The following is a 20,210-nucleotide window of genomic DNA, read 5'->3' on the forward strand; positions in this document are numbered from 1 at the left end:
ATAAATGGATTCGGCCGGGCGTGGTGGCTCACGCCTGTAATCCCAGCACTTTGGGAGGCCGAGGTGGGCAGATCACCGAGGCGGGCAGATCAGCTGGTCAGGAGTTCAAGACCAGCCTGGCCAACAAGATAAAACCCCATCTCTACTAAAAATACAAAAATTAGCTGGGTGTGGTGGTGCACGCCTGTAATCCCAGCTACTTGGGAGGCTGAGGCAGGAGAATCACTTGAACCCAGGAGGCGGAGGTTGCAGTGAGCCAAGATTGTGTCATTGCCCTCCAGCCTGGGACAAGAGCGAAACTCTCTCTCAAAAATAAATAAATAAATAAGCAAACAATTCAGATTTCCCAAATCCTCAAGCCAGCGGAGAAGGCCTTTCCTTTCCACTTGGGCTGGCCTCTGCCTGCCTGTCCCGGATCACTGCCTCCAACCCTGAGATGGCCAGAACATGGGAGGAGCTGCTGAAAAACATCATCACAGGTATGATGCAGTGGCCTGGAGGATCCCAAAGAAACACCACGTGAGCCACATTAAAAAGGTGAAAAACTGGGGAAATTAATTTTAATCATGTACTTTAACCCGATTCATCCAGAATACCATTTCAACATGTAGTCAACATAAACACTAATAGTGAGCTACTTTACCATCTTTTACTTGTACTGAGTCTTTGAAATCCAGCGTCTTTTTAAATAGTTATGTCACGGCCGGGCGCGGTGGCTCAAGCCTGTAATCCCAGCACTTTGGGAGGCCGAGACGGGCGGATCATGAGGTCAGGAGATCGAGACCATCCTGGCAAACACGGTGAAACCCCGTCTCTACTAAAAAATACAAAAAAACTAGCCGGGCGAGATGGCGGGCGCCTGTGGTCCCAGCTGCTCGGGAGGCTGAGGCCGGAGAATGGCGTAAACCCGGGAGGCGGAGCTTGCAGTGAGCTGAGATCCGGCCACTGCACTCCAGCCTGGGCAACAGAGCCAGACTCCATCTCAAAAAAAAAAAAAAAAAAAATAGTTATGTCACATCTCAATTTGGACTGGCCACACCTCAAGTGCTCAAGAGCAACACGTGGCCAGTGGCTGCTGTACTGGACAACGTAGGTGCAGCGCGAAGAGCAAGGCTCTCAGTAGCTGGTGGCAGGGCTCTGGGCAAGACCCTTCCATACTGGGTCTGCCCATCTCTGATGAAACAAGATGGGTCCTAAAAGCACTTCGAGAGCTAAAAGCCTGTAGAGTTCTGTCTCTTTCTTTCTGACAAATGTGCACATTAAACAGTATTAAAAAGACAGACCAAGCACAGTGGCTCATGCCTACAATCCCAGCACTTTGGGAGGCTGAGGTGGGAGGATCACTTGGGCCCAGAAGTTTGAGAGCTGCTTGGGCAATATAGGGAGACCCTGTGTCTACAAAGATGAAAAGTAAAAATATTAAATAGAAAAAATAAAAATAAAAAAGGGCCAAGCACAGTTGCTCATGCCTATAATCCCAGCACTTTGGGAGGCCAAGGCAGATGAATCACTTGAGGTCAGGAGTTTGAGACTAGCCTGGCCAACATGGTAAAAACCCCGTCTCTACTAAAAATGCAAAAATTAGCCAGGTATGGTGGCAGGCACCAGTAGTCCCAGCTACTCAGGAGGGTGAAGCAGGAGAATCGCTTGAATCCGGGAGGCGAAGGCTGCAGCGAGCCGAGATCGCGCCACTGCACTCCAGCCTGGGTGACAGAGCAAGAGTCCATCTCAAAAAAAATAAATAAAGATAGATTGATTGATTGATGAACAGACAGGAACAGAAGGAGAGAGAAAAGGAGAGGGTGGGAGAGGAGGGAGAGGAAGAGAGAGAAGAAGGAGAAGGGGAGGGAGGAATAAAGGAAAGAGGAAAGAAGGAAGAATACAGGTCAGGTTACAGGTTACTGTCAAAAACACTTTCTATTCACCTCCTGGGAAGCCCCACTGCAGGAGCAGAGGGAAGTGGAGCAGCAGTGGAGCAAGCTGGTTACTCTAGCTTGGACAGATGAGAACATTTTCTCATAGGCGTGCTCGGAAGTTAAAAAGAGGAATAAACGCAAAGGATGCTGCGGCTGAGAGTCCTACATTGCCAGACACATCATTCTTACCATTTATATGACAAAAGAAATTCATCATCCACTTGTCCCATTATAACCTCCAGGGAATTTAAACTTGATTGACAGTTAATTTAATGCAAAATTATTTAGGTATAGATTGTGAATTCAAAGCATCAATTACTATCGATCTATTTGACATCGTTCTTTAATATACATAAAGTCGTTTTTGCTTTTTTTTTTCCCCCAAGCAATTTGCTTCTTAGGAGGGAACGATACATAGGAAAAATATTAAAGTCAAGCAGCAGAGGAAAATATGTTGATGTGAAAGTTCAGCTGAATCTAACTGTGATGCCTTTCCGTTCCTGCAGATTCAAATTACTTGCCTTAGTTCCTACACAGGCCATTCAGAAACCTTCTAATGTTTTTAGAAGACTGAGATGATCAGAAATCTTCAAAGGTGTTTCTTTTACTTGAACACACCCCAAATTAAAACCTTTACCAAGCTTCAATGAATCCTGACTCAATAAAAGCCTTCTAGTCCTGACTCCAGGGCAGGATGACACTCCAGGAACAGCTGTGACATTACCTGGTAAGACACTGCGGTTATCCACACACATGGAAAAGATGCGCTCGTACACGAGCTTTCCTGGGAGGAAAAGGACAGATGGTGTTAGTATCACACTCTTCAGGAGCAAACAGTAAATAAATGTTTGTTAATTAGAGACCCAGAGCGATCATCTCCCAGACAGGCTTCAACTTGTGATGGTATGCTGCCACCTGGTGGGACAGATTTTCAGCCACATTTCTTTTGTTTTGTTTTTAGTTTTTCCAGTAGACTTTTACTTTCTTTGAAAGGCAGGAAAGTGAAAGTTTTACTCTTTGGAGTCTAAAGGAGTCTCAAGTATCTCCATCCACTCAAACGATGGTCCACATTCCATGCTAGGCCAGAGGTGAAAACAGGCAGCCCGTGGGCTGAATCCAGCCTGTGACCAGTTATGCGTGGCCACACCACAACAGCCCACAAAGTGTTTTAACATTTTTTGGATTGGTTACCAACAGGTAAAAACTGGGAGAGGCTGGGCATAGTGGCTCACACCTGTAATCCTAGCACTTTGGGAAGCCGACACAGGAGGACTGCTTGAGCCCAGGAGTTCAAGAGCAGCCTGGGCAACACTGTGAGACCGGGAATGTACAAAAAATTTAAAAATTAGCCAGGCATGGCAACGCATGCCTGTAGTTTCAGCTACTCGGGAGGCTGAGGTGGGAAGATTGCTTGAGGCCAGGAGTTCAAGGCTGCAGTGAGCCATGATCACCCACTGCCCTCTCGCCTGGGTGAGAGAGCAAGACCAGTCTCAAAAACTAAAACTAAAACTAAAATAAACTCTACAACTTGGGAGAACTCACATGCCATATTTTCTCCTTCTTCACATAAAATATGCTAAAAATGTGGCCATATCTCTATAGAATAACACAGCTAGAGCAAATTAGTAGCTGCCCCTTGAAATGGCATATATACTAACCAGTTTGCCACAGTCTCCACCACCCCCTACCATCTCTCATCATCAGTGTGCTTTTCACTCTTTTATGTGACCTGCCTGGTCCCTAGAAGCATCAGAATTTGAGATTCAACTAGAATTCAAGTTCCACAAAGGCAGAGATCTGTGCTTGTTTTGTTCACTGACTGGCACACAGAGGGTACTCAATACTTGTTGGATGGATGAACATACTAGAGGTTTTGCAGGTCATAGGTCGCTTTCTTGATGACTCATCTTTGCCATCGTAGCACAAAAGCGGCCACAATGTGCAAACAAATGCATGTGGCTGTGTTCCGATAAAACTCTACACAACAGGTGGGCAGCCTGGACCCCTAAACTGGTACCAAAAGTGTTACTTTGGAAAATGTTATCAATATGTGGAGGTAAAAAATTACAGTTCTTATTCATTTTCTAAGCTCTCCTAAGTCACCTTCAATGTGAAAGTATTTCTCTCTTTGTTTTTTTTTTTTTTTTCATAGCCCCTTTATTCAGGGCAATAAAGAACAACACAGCTTGTCCATACATGGAAAAAGAGACAGGAAAATACAAAGATCATTTCAGGTCAAAGAATGTGGGATCAAATGATATCAAGAGATGACACAGTGTTAGGGTTAAGTGAAGGAAGCCAGCCAAGCTAAGGGGTACCACTCAGGTGCTTCTCCTAGTATGGACCACCTGCCTAAATACCTACCTACATTCATTCATTCATTCATTCATTCATTCAGACAGGGTCTCATTCTGTCACTAGGCTGCAGTGCAGTGGTGTGATCACAGCACACTACATACAGCCTCCACCTCCTGGACTCAAGCAATCCTCCCACCTCAGCCTCCTATGTAGCTGGGACCACAGGCATGCATTGTCATGCTTGACTAATTATTTTTCTGTAGACATGGGATTTCCCTATGTTCCCAGCCCAAGCTGGTCTCGAACTCCTGGGCTCAAGTGATCTGTGTGCCTTGGCCTCCCAAAGTGCTGGGATTATAGGTGTGAGTCACCACGCCTGGCCTTGGACCACCTACATTAAAATTTTCTAATGGCACTTGTTGAAAATGCAGATTCCTAGGGCCACCTTATAGCTACTGGAAAAGAATATTTTTGTAGCCAGGCGTGGTGGTGCACACATGTAGTCCCAGCTACTTGAGAGGCAGAGATAGAAGCTATGATTGTGCCGCTGTACTCCAGCCTGGGGCAACAGAGTGAGACACTGTCTCAAAAAAAAAAAAAAAAAAAGTATTTTGGAGGATGAGGACTAGGAATATGGATTTTTGAATAACCTTGCTGGGAAATCCTTATACACGCTGAAGTGTGAGAACCACCTATTTAGGCAGACACCAGTGGGTCTCTGAGCTAAAACTTGCCTTGCCTCTGGAATCTACAGAAACAGCAACAAACCTCCCTCTTCCCTCTGAGCCAGTGCTTCTCCAACTGGGCTGCAGACTCCAAGCACCTGGGACTCTTGAAAATCTGTGGATGTCTGTGTCCATCCTCACAAGTCCTCATATAAATGGTCTGGATGCAGCTGGGACTTTGTGGGTGTTTGTAAAGCTCCCCAGGTGATTTCAATGTGCAGCCAAGTATGAGAAGCACTGCTCCAAACCACTGGCTCCATTTGGAAGACCCTGGAAGACCTTAGAGAACAAACCCCAGTTCTCAAAGCCACCTGCTTTTTTCCTCCTGGCAGAACGTGCTTTCCTTATCAGGGGCTATGGGTTCCCTACAGCCACACCTCGTGTAGAGAGAGGCCTCCCCTGGGATGACCCCAGCACCCTGGCATTAGGGATGCATGCAATATCACCTTGGACCATCACACAGCAGTTATGCGCAGCTGCATAACTTCTCACCTCCCATGGCACACAGAATGAACCCAGCACAAAACACCTTTATTTCCTACACAAAAGTTGCCATCCCTCTAAAACTAGCTTTCTTTTTTTTTTTTTAAATTCATCTCCACATTCTTTTTTACTTTACTTTTTTCTAGAGACAGAGTCTTGCTCTGTCACCCAGGCTGTAGTGCAGTGGGGCAATCACAGCTCACTGCAGCCTCAACTACCTGGGCTCTGGGGATCCTCCCACCTCTGCCTCCTGAGTAGCTGGGACCATAGGCACGCACCACCATGCTTGGCTATCTTTTAAATTTTTCGTAGAGACAAGGTCTCACCATGTTGCTCAGGCTGGTCTCGAACTCCCAGGCTCAAGCAACCCTTCTGCCCTGGCTTCCCAAAGTGCTGGGATTACAGATGCAAGCCACTGTACTGGGCCTCACTTTCATATTTTAAGAACCCTTTAACTACAAAATTATTTTTACTGAAAAAAGCTATTTGTCTATTGTTGAGGTAGAAGACAACTATTCTGAGAAACAACGCTTGATCCTAGATTTATTTCCTGTCTTGATTTGCTTTCTTATAAATCAAAGACACTAAAATAGATAAATAATAACAGTGGTAACAGCTAGCATTTTCTGAGCACTTACTTTGTGCCAAGCACTATTCAAAGTCATTGACTCTAATCCTGCCAGCAAACTCTTAGAAGAGGAAAGACATTATACTTCCTATGAATCCTCTCATTTAATCTTCTCCAGAAACCCTTGGAGGCAGGGTCTATGATAGCCCCATTCTACAGGCGGAGAAACTGAAAGAGGAGACACAGGCATTGAAGCCAGAAGCCGACCTCTATATTCAATGCCTCTAGTGAAATCCCAACAGAAACCAGGCACACGTCTTCCCCCTGTGCATGCCAGTCTCTGTGGATGCTGGGGCCCTAGTCTGCATCTCTGGCACAGCAAGATGCTCTGACCCTCTTGTCAACAATGTCAACAACCATGAAACACCTGTCCCTGTACTGTCAAGCATCTTCTTTTAGAGCAGAGTAATGACCATGTGCAGAAAAATGGAGCTCAGCACTCCACATTTCCACCAAGCAAGTCACGGTTTCACTCTTTTTTTTATAAAGCATACACTCATTAGCCCCAAACCTTAACAAAGACTCTTTGAGGACCTGTCCATGCAGGCTGCCTCAACAGTCCTGAGGAATATTATTCACAATAGACTTAAACAACAGTACCCTGGGAACACCATTCTGAAGTGGAGAGGAAGGACGGGGACCTGGGGCAGTGCTGAAAGCAGCTACTTTGTGTGAATGTTTGGTTTTGAATAGGTAAAACATTCCCATGGTTCAAAATTCAAAAAGGCTGCAGAAGGTACCAAGTGCAGTTTCTGTCCTGGCCCATCCCATCCGCCTCACTGCCCCGCGCACCCTCTGAGAGAAACCACTTCTATCGGTTTCTTGGGTATCCTTTTAATGTCTCCTTAGGGAGACACAAGTGAATACCACCATGTATTCTACATTTTCCTCCTTTCTTTTTTCTTTTTTTTTTCTTCTTTTCGAGACACAGTCTTACTTCTGCTAGGGTGCATCATAGCTCACTGCAGTCTCAAACTTCTTAGGCTCAAGGAATCTGCCTGCCTCAGCCTCCTGAGTAGCTGGGACTATAGGTCTGTACCACCACACTTAGCTATTTTTTAAAAATGTTTTGTAGAGATGGGGTTTTGCTATGTTGCCCAGGATGGTCTTGAACTCCTGGACTCAAGTTATCCTCCTGCCTCAGCCTCACAAAGTGCTGGGATTATAGGATTACAGGTGTGAGCCACCATGCCTGGCCCTTTCCTTCCCTTCTTTTCTTTGTTTTTGTTGTTGTTGTTTGTTTGTTTTTCTGAGACAGAGTCTCACTTTATCACCCAGAACGGAGTGCGGTGGCTTGATCTCAGTTCACTGCAACCTCTGCCTCCTGGGTTCAAGCAATTCCCCCACCTAAGCCTTCTGAGTAGCTGGCATTACAGGCGTGTACCACCTCACACAGCTAATTTTTGTATTTTTAGTAAAGACGGGTTTCACCATGTTGCCCAGACTGATCTTGAATTCCTAAGCTCAAAGTGATCTGCCAGCCTTGGCCTCCCAAAGTGCTGGATTACAGGTGTAAGCCACCATGCCCAGCCTTTTCATTTCATAGAGCCACTAATACTCCACTATACAGACACACCATAATTTATTGAGCCAGCTCCTATTGATGGCCACTTGAGTTGCTTCTTATAGTTTGCTATTACAGGTGGGATAGATTCCCAGAGGTGAAACTGTTGGGTTAAATGTATATGCATTTAGGCCAGGCGCAGTGACTCATGCCTATAATCCCAGTACTTTGGGAGGCCAAGGTGGGAAGATGGCTTCACTCCAGGAGTTTGAGACCAGCCTGGGCCACATAGTGAGATCTCATTGCTTAAAAAAAAAAAAAAAAAAAAAAAAGCTGGGCATGGTGGAACACACCTGTGGTCCCAGTTACTTGGGAGACTGAGACAAGAGGATCCTTTGAGTCAAGGAGATCAAGGCTGCAGTGTGCCATGATCACACCACTGCACTGTGGCCTGGGCAATGAAGTGAGACTCTGTCTCAAAAAAAAAAAAAAAAAAAGGTATATGCATTCCCCCATGAGCAATGTATAAAGAGAAATAAAGTAAGTGCTCTGACTACAGACAGCGAGTTGAGACTCAGCTCTGCAATTCACTATGACGGTGACCCCGGGGAAGCTACTTTCCTTCTCCACCACCACGCCTGGCTAATTTTTGTATTTTTAGTAGAGACGGGGTTTCACCATATTGCCCAGGCTGGTCTTGAACTCCTGACCTTGTGATCCACCCACCTCGGCCTCTCAAAGTGCTGGGATTGCAGGCGTGAGCCACTGTGCCCGGCCAGGACTTAATATCCATAAAGCACCTAACAGTCTGCCCAAGGTCATCATCTGTTGAAGATTTACCACTGCTGTTCCCAACTCCCAGCCCAGCTATTTTCTGGGACACAAAAAGGACGGCAGCATCTGCACTACAGCCTGGCGAGTCCAGGACGGCGCTGGGGCGCTGCTGGCAGGAGCTGGCAGAGTGGCTGCCCAGAGTTCTTGCAAGGTGAGTGAGCTGTCTGGGTCTGGCCAGGCTTGCAGGATAGAGCTAATCAGTGTCTCGGAGCTAATCTTGCTCAGGAAAGCTGACTCACACAAAAGAAATTTAGGAGAGGCTGGCGAGGGAACCAGAAGGCCAAGAGGTTGATTCACAGGAGAAATGAGACTGCCAGGGGAGCCAGACACAGCCACCAGCCTCTCCCCACCAATGACGGCCTCACTCCCTGAAGGTAAGCCGTGTGCAGGGACACGTCAAGGACCAGCAGTGTATGATGTGACATCTATTCTCAGAACCTAAAGCCCTTAACCATCCTGGGTCTCTCTTCGCCATCCCTACTGCCTTCCTGGGGCCATGCCAATCCCTGCCTCTCACCGGAAGTGCTGCCACAGGTTCCGGGCTCCACCTCTGCCCTACAGTCTAGTCTCAACACAGAGCCTGTTAAATCCCACATGGGATCACCTCCCTCCTCTGCTCAACACCTTCTGGTGGCCCCTCCTGCCCTCAGAGTCATAGTCAAGGCCCAAGTCCTTCCAGCGGCCCCCAAAGCCACTATGGTCTCTGACCATGTCAGCTTCTGCCCCTCTCCCGGGCTCATCCCATCGCCTCCCTCTCGGCCTCCTTGGTTCTCAGGCCAACCTGATGCTTCCAATGCTCCCACCCCAGGATCTTTGCACAAGCTATTCCTTGGCCTCTTCTGCCCCTGGCCTCCGCCCCATAGACCCATAGGGCTCACCTCTCACCGCCTTCAAGCACCTGCTCAGGTAACCTCTCAACGAGGTCTCCACTGAGCACCTTACTTAAAATTGCACCCCTACCCCCTCACCTAATTCCCTCCATTCCTCTTCACCTCCTCACCCCACTCTGTTTGGTTTTCTCCATAGCATGGATCATTGTCTAACATACAATTGGGTTGACTTAATTGTTTCGTAAATTCTCTTTTTTGGAAACATAAGCACCACAAAGGCGAGGATTTTTTTCTTTTCTTTCTTTCTTTTTTTTTGAGACGAAATCTCAGCTCTGTGGCACAGACTGGAGTGCAGTGGCGCGATCTCAGCCACTGCAACTTCTGCCTCCTGGGTTCAAGCAATTCTCCTGCCTCAGCCTCCTGAGTAGCTGGGATTACAGATGGCCGCCACCACACCCAGCTAATTTTTATATTTTTAGTAGAGATGGGGTTTCACCATGTTAGCCAATCTGGGCTCAAATTCCTGACCTGAAGTGATCCAACTGCCTCAGCCTCCCGAAGTGGTAGGATTACAGGCATTAGCCACCGTGCCTAGCCAAGGCAAGGATTTTTGGCCCTTCCATTTGCTGACACCTCCCTAGTGGCCTGCAGAGAGCCTGATACCACCTCTCCGGACCATCTGAATCCATCAGGCCTCATCTGTCAGCTGGGACATCTCTTCTTTTTGCCCAGGTAGCATCCACTCCCCTTTCTTCCGCTAACTGTATCACTCTTTTAGTTCTGGGGTGACCAGGCCTGGATAATCAGTGCATTTCATCCCCCAGATACCACAACTGGCTCAGGGACGGACATGTGAACCAACCCAGGCCAATGAGATGGGATTCTGAAACTTCTGTGGGAATGCTTGGAGAAAGCAGCTCTTTCCATGCCCTGGGACCACCAGCAGTAAAGCTAGTGGAAGCTGAGGACACCTTGTGACACTCGAGAATGCACCCAACCCAAGGGCAAGGTCTTTTTTTTTTCTTTTCTTTTCTTTTTGGAGACAGAGTCTCGTCCTGTCACCCAGGCTGGAGTGCAGTGGTGTGATCTTGGCCCACTGCAATCTCCACCTCCTGGGTTCAAACGATCCTCCTGCCTCAGCCTTCCGAGCAGCTGGGACTACAGGTGCGCACCACAACACCCAGCTAATTTTTGTGTTTTTAGTAGAGACGGGGTTTCGCCATGTTGGCCAGGCTGGTCTTGAACTCCTGACTGCAGATGATCCACCCACCTCTACCTCCCAAAGTGTTGGGATTACAAGTGTGAGCCACCATGCCCGGCCCAAGGGCAAGGTCTTAATGACACTGTTTGGGTTCCTGGATCCAGCTGCACCTGAAGCCAGAACTACCCCTGGAATTTTCAGCTTAAGCCAATAAATACCCCCTTTTCCAAGGTTAGTTAGCTTTCTTGTCACTTGTCTTAGCTAGTGCACTCCGGCCTCCGGTCTCTTGGACAGGACTGGGATGCACAGAAATGAATGAGTCTCTCAGATTTACAGTTTGCTTTCTGACACATTATACCTTTCAATGGGTTACGGATAAGATTTGCTGGGTTGGGAGCCCATTGGTCCCTGTAAAACAGTGAATGTCTCTGTTCTGATCTTCTACGTGTTCAGCTCTCAGAAAGCGCCCTTATTTCCTAGTTCTGGTGGGATGCCTCGCTGTGGGGCACATCATATAAAGCTTAGAGGACTACATGGTCTGAGCAAACTGCTAATGGCACGATGCTCTGGCCTAACCAACCACTGCCAAGCAGCACAGGGGCCTCCTGCTCCTCCAGGTTATTCTCTGCAGTCTAAACCTTTCTGCCTGGCTCCAAAAGGTCACTCTACCTGTGAGGTGGTGTGTGGGACTAGGGGCAGCCACAGTGATGCAGGAAGTTATCCAGGTGGGAGAGGGCTGTGGCTAGGATTAAAATTTTAACAGTGAGGCTGGGCACAGTGGCTCAGGCCTGTCATCCTAGCACTTAGGGAGGCCGAGGCGGGCAGATCACTTGAGGTCAGGAGTTTTGAGACCAGCCTAGCCAACATGGTGAAATCCCATCTCTACTAAAAATACAAAAAAAAATACAAAAACTAACCAGGTGTGGTGGCGTGCGCCTGTAATCCCAGCTATTGGTGAGGCTGAGGCAGGAAAATCGCTTGAACACGGGAGGCAGAGGTTGCAGTGAGCCGACATCACATCATTGTACTCTAGCCTGAGTGACAGAAACTTTATCTCCAAAAAGAAAAAAAAAAAAATTTAACAGTGAAGAAAGAAAAAAATGGACATGCTGGGGAGAGCTTTAGGAGGCTGAACCGAAGAATTTGGTGACTGGACATGGGCATGTGGGGAAAGATGCTCAGATTCCCAGCTTAGGCAACTGGGTACATGATGGTGCCACTCCTGGAGACAGAAACTCAGTGGGAAAAGGGAAAGGGCTGGGAACAGATGCCAAGTACAGTTTCAGGTGCCTGTGAGACGGCAAGGGACCCATGCTGCTTAGTGCCCCCAGCCTGCCCTGCTTCACTCATTCACTTTACTAGTCTCTCAGAAGATTAGGAAAAACAGGCCAGACATGGTGGCTCATGCCTGTAATTCCAGCACTTTGGGAGGCCAAAGCAGGAGGATCACTTGAGGTAGGAGTTTGAGACCAGCCTGGGCAATACTACGAGACTCTGTCTCTACCAAAAAAAAAACTTAGCTAGGCATGGTGGCATGAGCCTGTAGTCCCAGCTACTCAGGAGGCTGAGGCAGGAAGATGGCTTGAGCCCAGGAGTTTGAGGCTGCAGTGAGCTATAACTGTGCCACTGCCCTCCAGTCTGGATGACAGAACAAGACCCTGACTCAAAAAAAAAGTAGAAAAAATAAACTTTTAGAATGTTTCAAAAATAGCACCCTTATTAATGGGTGGGGGGGGGGATGGTTTGATCTCTCTCATGACTTACTTAATAACTTAAACCACGGCAGAACCTAATTTACAGTAACTCTACCACCCAGTTCTTGACAAAACGAACATATTTCCTAGATCTAAGATGCATATGACAGGTACTTACCAAATGTATCAAGTATGTCGGTGATAAGGACAAATTTACTTGGGTAGAACTGAATAACACTGGTGTCTGAAAGAAGCTTTGAACACTAAAAAAAGAGAAAAAGAGAGAAAATTCACTCTGGCATATCTGGTATGGGTAGGACACTCCAGACCTGAAAAATTAATGGTTTCTATAAACAAGTTGAGATACTTACTATGTGCCAAGGCCTGTGCTAGGCACTGAGCAACGAATGACAAGCTAAACCTCAGTGCTTTTGACAAAGAGAGCCAGACTCTGCTCACAACAGAACCTCTTTTTCTTTTCCTTCCCTTTTTTTCTTTTTTTGTAGAGATGGGGTCTTGCTATGTTGCCCAGGCTGGCCTTAAACTCCCAACCTCAAGTGATCCTCCCACCTTAGCCTCCCAAAGTTCTGGGATTACAGGCGTGAGCCACCACACCCGGCCCGTAACACAGCCTCTTAAGGAAATACAATATCACCTTCTTCAGGAAAGCCTTATCCAAAAGGATCCTGCTTGTATACTGGTAACCAGGAAACACTCAAAATCACTGAGAGAAGTGAATGACATCTCTCTCATCACAGTCCTCATCTGTGGCCCCATCTTTGTTCAACTGCTTTGCAGACTGGCTTCTTCTGTTTATTTCAGGGTGATCAGCATCCTTAAACATTCTTTTTTTTTTTTTTTGAGATGGAGTCTCGCTCTGTCGCCCAGGCTGGAGTGCAATGGTGTGATCTCGGCTCATTGCAAGCTCCGCCTCCCAGGTTCACGCCATTCTCCTGCCTCAGCCTCCCGAGTAGCTGGGACTACAGGCGCCCGCCACCTCGCCCGGCTAATTTTTTGTATTTTTTAGTAGAGACGGGGTTTCACAGTGTTAGCCAGGATGGTCTTGATCTCCTGACCTCGTGATCTGCCCGCCTCGGCCTCCCAAAGTGCTGGGATTACAGGCATGAGCCATCGCGCCCGGCCAACATTCTTTTCTAAGAAACGACCCCATAAGTAAATCCCCAAGGCTTCATAAACTCACACTGATTATTTATACTCAGTCCCAAATTCCCCCCTAAAAGGAACATAAGCTTCAATGAATACATGCTACTCTGGAAATATGACCTTCAATGCTGAGAACATGTCGGCTTTGCAGGGAATTGCTGAATTCGACATTCTCATTCATGCCAAAGGGTCACAGCCATGCTCTTTATTTAATTTTTTAAAATTTTATTATTCTTTTATTAGAGATAAGGTCTTGCTCTGTCACTCAGGTTGGAGTGCACTGGTGCAATCATAGCTCACTGCAACAATGAACTCCTGGGTTCAAGCAATCCTCCCGCCTCAGCCTCCTGAGTAGCTGGGACTATAGGTATGTACCGCCATAGCTGGCTAATTTTTTTTTCTTTAATTTTATGTAGAGGCAGGTTCCCACTATGTTGCTTAGGCTGGTCTTGAACTCTTGCCCTCAAGCAATCCTTCCACCTCAGCCTCCCAAAGTGCTGGAAATACAGGTGGTGAGCCACTGCACTCAGCCAACACGTTCAGAACTGTTTTTCTGAGTACTCATCTGCTATTTAGTGTTCAGGACTCTTCATGGAAGACCGCAGTCACACAATGTGGCCCCAAACACCTTAGATTAAGTTATCTTTTATCATCAGAAACAGAAAAGCTCTTTCTAGAACTAAATTTAATGCCATGCCCTGAAGTCTTTACACATACAAAAGTCAGCATAAGGAATTAAATAACTGCTACACTTCATCACCCCAATGGTTGACCCTCAGAAAGAAAAATGTCATTTAAAAATTATAAAAAAAAGATGTTCAGACATTTAGAAAGGATTATTTAATATGCAATTCCAATATGCAGAGAATGGTGAGAACGTTCACCATGTCAAGAGATAGGTTGACATGTGTTTTCAGTTTGGTGTTGTTACCCAACATCTAAATTGTTAGAGTCACCAAGTTTCTCCATAGCATTGCAGGCTTAAAAGTAAACAATGTGTCTGATTTGCGAAACATCCTCTTACAGCCCAGATGTTATTTGGGGGTGGGGGGGAATGTAAGCTGTAAAAGCAATAGTGCTGACACCAAACGTGGCAATTGGATGTATGAGGAATTCCATTTCCTGACACCTCGCTCTGCGATTTTCTTATGCCCTTTGTGAGAGTTCCAACTTAAACAACTGCCCCATGAGATTTCAAGGCTGGAAGAAGCTAACAACTCCAAATCTTAGAGACTGTTTACAATACACAGTTCTCGGTTCCTAGGGATGTGACATCTCTGAGTTCTACCAAGAGCTGGGCTTGCACCGTCTCTCAGCGATGAGTTACCGCCCACTGGTGAGGTGAGAGAGAGAGAATTTAAACAGAGGATTTCAAATTAAACACAGCTGGGGCTTTCCAAACATCTGTGCATTGATTTTCTCCCAAGCTGGTTTCATAGAACATATATTTTATAAAGGACAACAGGAACAAGATTTTGTTTTTAATCCAAAGTTAAAGCTATAATGATCTTATACATTGAAGTTACTTTTTAAATTACTGTTTTGAAGATGCCACAGTTTTTAAAGCTTTGGTGCCGCTTCCTAAACTTGTCTGATAAGAATCAGGTAACCCAGGTATGTGTTAACAATACAAATCCCAGCTGGGCGTGGTGGCTCACACCACTAATCCCAGCACTTTGGGAGGCTGAGGCAGGAAGATCGCCTGAGCCCAGGAGTTTGAGACCAGCCTGGGCAATGTAGTGAGACCCCAGTTTCTAGAAAAAATACAAAAATTATCCAGGCATGGTGGTGTGTGCCTGTAGCCCTAACTACTCAGGAGGCTAAGGTGGGAGAATCACTTGATGTGAGGGAAGCAGAGGTTGCAGTGAGCTGAGACCGCCCTACTACACTCTAGCCTGGAAGACAGAGCAAGAACCTGTCTCAAAAAAAAAAAAGGTTAAAAAAATTTGAATAGCCAGAACAAATGCATACATTCAAAGATGACCTGAGTAGGAAGGAAAGAAGTAGACCATTACTATCCAGAATACATTTTAAAAATCCCAAAACTCAGTATGAAAAACACAGGTAACAAAATGGAAAAATGGGCAAAAGAAATCAGCAAAGGGCATTTTACAAAAAAGGAAACCCCCATGGCCTATAAATATGTGAAAAGATGCTCATTTTTATTAGTAATCGAGGAACTGCAGATTAAAACCACAAGAAAATACGACTGGAAAAATTAAAATAGAAAATCTGCTCATCCCAAATGGTGGTAGAATGTTGAATCGCATAGACTCTCACACGCCCACATGCTACTACAAGTGTATGTTGGCACAGCTACTATGGAAAATAACTTAGCATTATCTGGAAAAGCTGAAGAGGCACAGAGCAGTTCTACTCTTAGGTATAGGCTCTTATCTAGAGAAAAGCTTTACATGGGCACCAGCAGACGTGACCGAGCGTGCTCACAGCGACATCGTCCATGTAGTGAAAAAAGAAGAGCCAGATGCTCATCAACAGATGGCAAAATTTATGCATCAGAAGATGACTTCATACTCAATGCAATCCCTGTCAGAATCCCAAAAGGTTTTTTTTTTTTTTTTTTGTAAAAATTGACAAGCTGATCTAAAATTCATACAGAAATGCAAAGGGCCCAGAACAGTGAAAATAATTAAAAGAAGAAGAAGAAGAAGAAAGTTAAAAGACTTATCTAACCCAGGCCAGGTACGTGGCTCATGCCTGTAATCCCAGCACTTTAGGGGGCCAAACTGGGTGGATCACCTGAGGTCAGGAGTTTGAATAGAGACCAGCCTGGCCAATGTGGTGAAACCCCATCTCTACTAAAAATACAAAAATCAGCTGGGCATGGTGGCAGGCACCTGTAATCCCAGCTACTCGGGAGGCTGAGGCAGGAGAATCGCTCAAATCTGGGAGGTGAAGGTTTCAGTGAGCTAAGCCAAGATGGTGCCACTGCACTCCAGCCTGGACAACAGAGCAAGACTCTGTCTCAAAAAAAAAAAAAAAAAAAGACTTATATTACCCAGTTTCAAACTTGCTATAATGCCATAGTCATCAAAACAATGTGGAATTGGCCAGGCGCAGTGACTCATGCCTTTAATCTCAGCACTTTGGAAGGCCAAGGTGGGCAGATCACTTGAAGTCAGGAATTCGAGACCAGCCTGGCCAACATGGTGAAACCCCACTTCTACTAGAAATACAAAAATTAGCCAGGTGCAGTGGCGTGCACCTATAATCTCAGCTACTGGGGAGGCTAAGTCATGAGAATTGCTTGAACCTGGGAGGCGGACGTTGGACCAAGCAAAGATCACACCACTGCACTCCAGCCTGGGTGACAGAGCAAGACTGTGTCTCACAATGTGGAACTGGCATAATGATTGACTAATGGATCAGTAGAATGACAGTGGGAGTCCAGAAATAAACCCTTACATTTATGGTTGATTGATTTTTGTTTTTTTGTTTTTTAAGTAGTCTGAGTTTGCCAACAGTGGTAAATTTTTTTTTTTTTTTTTTTTTTTTTGAGATGGAGTTTCGCTCTTGTTTCCTAGGCTGGAGTGCAATGGCACGGCACGATCTCAGCTCACCGCAACCTCCGCCTCCCGGGTTCAAGTGATTCTCCTGCCAAAGCCTCCCAAGTAGCTGGGATTACAGGCATGCGCCACTGCACCCAGCTAATTCTGTATTTTTAGTAGAGATGGGGTTTCTCCATGTTGGTTAGGCTGGTCTTGAACTCCTGACCTCAGGTGATCCACCCACCTCGGCCTCCCAAAGTGCTGAGATTACAGGCATGAGCCACCATGCCTGGCCTTGGTCAACTGATTTTTAACAAAAGTGCCAAGATCTCAGTAGAGAAAAAGACAGTCAATATGGTTCGGCTCTGTGTCCCCACCCAAATCTCATGTCGAATTGTAATCCCCAGTATTGGAGGAGAGGCCTGGTGGGAGGTAACTGAACCATGAGGGTAGACCTCCCCCTTGCTGTTCCTATGATACAGTTCTCGTGAGATCTGGTTGTTTGAAAAACCTGTGTCACCTCCCTGTTTTCTCTCTCTCTCTCTCTATTCTCTATTCTCTCTCTCTCTCCTCAGATAAATGGTGCAGCCATTTGGAAAATAGTTTGGCAGTTTCTCAACAAGTTAATCCTAACATACCATATGACCCAGCAATTCCATTCCTAAAATTTTACCTAAGAGTAATAAAAACGTAAGTCCACACAAATAATGGTATGCAAATGCATACAGCAGCATTATTCATAACAGCCAGAGAGTGGGAACAACCCAAATGCCCATCAACTTGTAAAGATAACCACACATTGGAATACGATTCAGTAGTGAAAAGGAACAAAGTACCCACACGTAATACGATGTGGATGAACCTCAAGCATATTATGCTCAAGAAAATAATACAATTAAAAAATGGACAAAATTGCTGAAGAGAGATTTCTCAAAAGATGATACACAAATCAGTCAAGAAGTATGTGAAAATATGCTCAGCATCACTCATCATCAGGGGAATCATCAAATGAAAACCACATGAAAATGGCTACTATCAAAAAGACAAAAATAGGCTGGGCATGGTGGTATGTGCCTATGGTCCCAGCTACTTGGGAGGCTGAGGTGGGAGGATCACTTGAGTCTGGGATTTCTAGGCTGTAATGTACTGTGATCATGCCTGTGAACAGCCACTGCACTCCAGCCTGGGCAACCTCATCTCTTAAAAAAAAAAATGCAGATGAGAATACAGAGAAAACTCTTTTTTTTTTTTTGAGACACAGTTTTGCTCTTGTCACCCATGCTGGAGTGCAATGGTGCAATCTTGGCTCACTGCAACCTCCGCCTCCTGGGTTCAAGTGATTCTCCTGCCTCAGCCTCCCAAGTAGCTGGGAGTACAGGCACCTGTCACCATGCCCGGCTAATTTTTGTATTCCTAGTAGAGTTTCACTATGTTGGCGAGGCTGGTCTCGAACTCCTGACCTCAGGTGATCCACCCGCCTCAGCCTCCCAAAGTGCTGGGATTACAGGCGTGAGCCACCGCGCCCAGCCGAAAAGGGAGGAAATACACTGTGGGTGGAAATGTAAATTAGTGTAACGATTCTAGAAAACAGTATGGAAATTTCTCAAAAAACTAAAAATAGAACTACCATATGATGTAGCAATCCCACAACTAGGTTATCATCTAAAGAAAAAGAAATCAGTATATCAAAGAAATTATCAGCAGTACCATGTTTATTGCAGCGCTATTCACAATAGCTAAGATATGAAATCAATCTACATGTACATAAATGGATGAATGGATAAAGAAAACGTGGTACACACACAGGAATATTATTTGGCCATAAAAAAATGAAACTCTGTAATTCACAGCAACACGAAGGAGCCTGGAAACCATCAAGTTAAGTGAAACAGGCACAGAAAGATAAATACTGCATGTCCTCACTCACACGTGGGAGCCATGAAAGTTGAGTTCATAGAAGTAGAGAGTAGAACAGCGATGACTAGAGGCAGAGGCTGGGAAAGGTAAGGGCAAAGGGAGAACAAAGAGGTTGGTTAATGGGTACAAAATTACAGCTACATAGGAGGAATAAGTTCTAGTGTTCAATAGCACCTAGAGTGGCTATAGTTCAAAATGTATTGCGTTATTTTCTTTTTTTTGAGACAATCTCACTCTGTCACCCAGGCTGGAGTGCAGGGGTGCGATCTCGGCTCACTGCAACCTCCACCTCCCACTTTCAAGCAATTCTCGTGCCTCAGCCTCCCAAGTAACTGGGATTACAGATGTGTCCCACCAGGCCCAGCTTATTGTGTATTTTCAAATAGCTAGAGGAGAAGATTTTGAATGTTCCCAACACAAAGAAATTAGAGACGTTTGAGGTGATGAATATGCTAAATTACTTGGATTTGATCATTACACACGGGATACATGTATCAAAATATCACTTTGTACCCCATAAATATGTAGAATTATTACATATCAATTAAAAAGGCACATTATACTACATGAGAGAAGCCAGATCCAAAAGATCATCTACGAATAATCCCATGTATATGAAATGTCCAGGAAAGGCAGATTTACAGAACCAGAAAACAGACTTGTAGTTTTCTGGGGTAGGGTATGGCAGTGGGATTTGATTACAAACAGGCTTGGGGGAATCTGGGGAGGTATAAAAATGTTTTAAAACTAGATTGTGTGATAGTTGCACAACTCTATACGTTTAGTAAAAAAATCACTGAATTATATACTTACAATGGGTGGACTTTATGATATGTAAAATATGCCTTAGTAAAGCAGCCACCAGGTACCCCTCCCACACACACACAGAACAACTTTACTGTACAGCAAATTAGCCTGGCTAATTTTTGTATTTTTAGTAGAGACGGGTTTCACCATGTTGGCCAGGCTGGTCTCAAACTCCTGGGCTCAAGTGGTCCACCCACCTCAGCCTCCCAACATGCTGGGATTACAGATGTGAGTCACGGCGCCCGGCCTTGACTCTGTGTTTTGGATAAAGAAGGCAGTCCTTAATGTATTGTAGAATCGTTACTATTAGCCAGATGTGGAGTTGATGAAGCACACTTATGATTATTTTGTTTGTGAAGACATGAATCAAATCTCCCCCAGATGTAAACCTCTTAGAAGACATGGTTCTAAACTACAATAATCTATGGAGAGATGCTGCCAATGCAAATATTGTGAAGAAGCAATTGCTAGTTCAGATGGTTTCTCACTCGAGACACTCAGCAAGCAACCCTCTCCACGGGCTCCCAGGATGAGAGGCCTGGCCTTCGGGACTATTTACTCTGTAAACTAACAACAGTGATTGAAGAGAACGGGCGTGGGTTTGCCTCCCATCACGAAACACCAAAGAAATCACCCCTACTATACAAGGAGTCATCTTAAAAGACTTCAAGTGTCCAGTGTGAAGACTCCTGGACTCTCT

General features: G+C 45.6%; 1 protein-coding gene across 3 annotated transcripts in view; it reads right to left on the minus strand.

Moving 5' to 3' along the window:
* VPS35L (VPS35 endosomal protein sorting factor like) overlaps positions 1-20,210 on the minus strand; it is a 147,605-nt gene that overhangs the window by 100,279 nt on the left and 27,116 nt on the right. For all 3 annotated transcript variants that reach the window (XM_021931799.2, XM_021931798.2, XM_021931797.2), the window contains exons 8-9: positions 12,292-12,376; positions 2,641-2,700 (exon numbers count right to left, since the gene is read on the minus strand). In XM_021931799.2, the coding sequence (XP_021787491.1) occupies positions 2,641-2,700; positions 12,292-12,376 (145 nt within the window). The remainder of the gene's footprint in view (positions 1-2,640; positions 2,701-12,291; positions 12,377-20,210) is intronic.

The sequence above is a fragment of the Papio anubis genome, chromosome 18 (genome assembly GCF_008728515.1).
Source record: "Papio anubis isolate 15944 chromosome 18, Panubis1.0, whole genome shotgun sequence".
Lineage (NCBI taxonomy): Eukaryota > Metazoa > Chordata > Mammalia > Primates > Cercopithecidae > Papio > Papio anubis.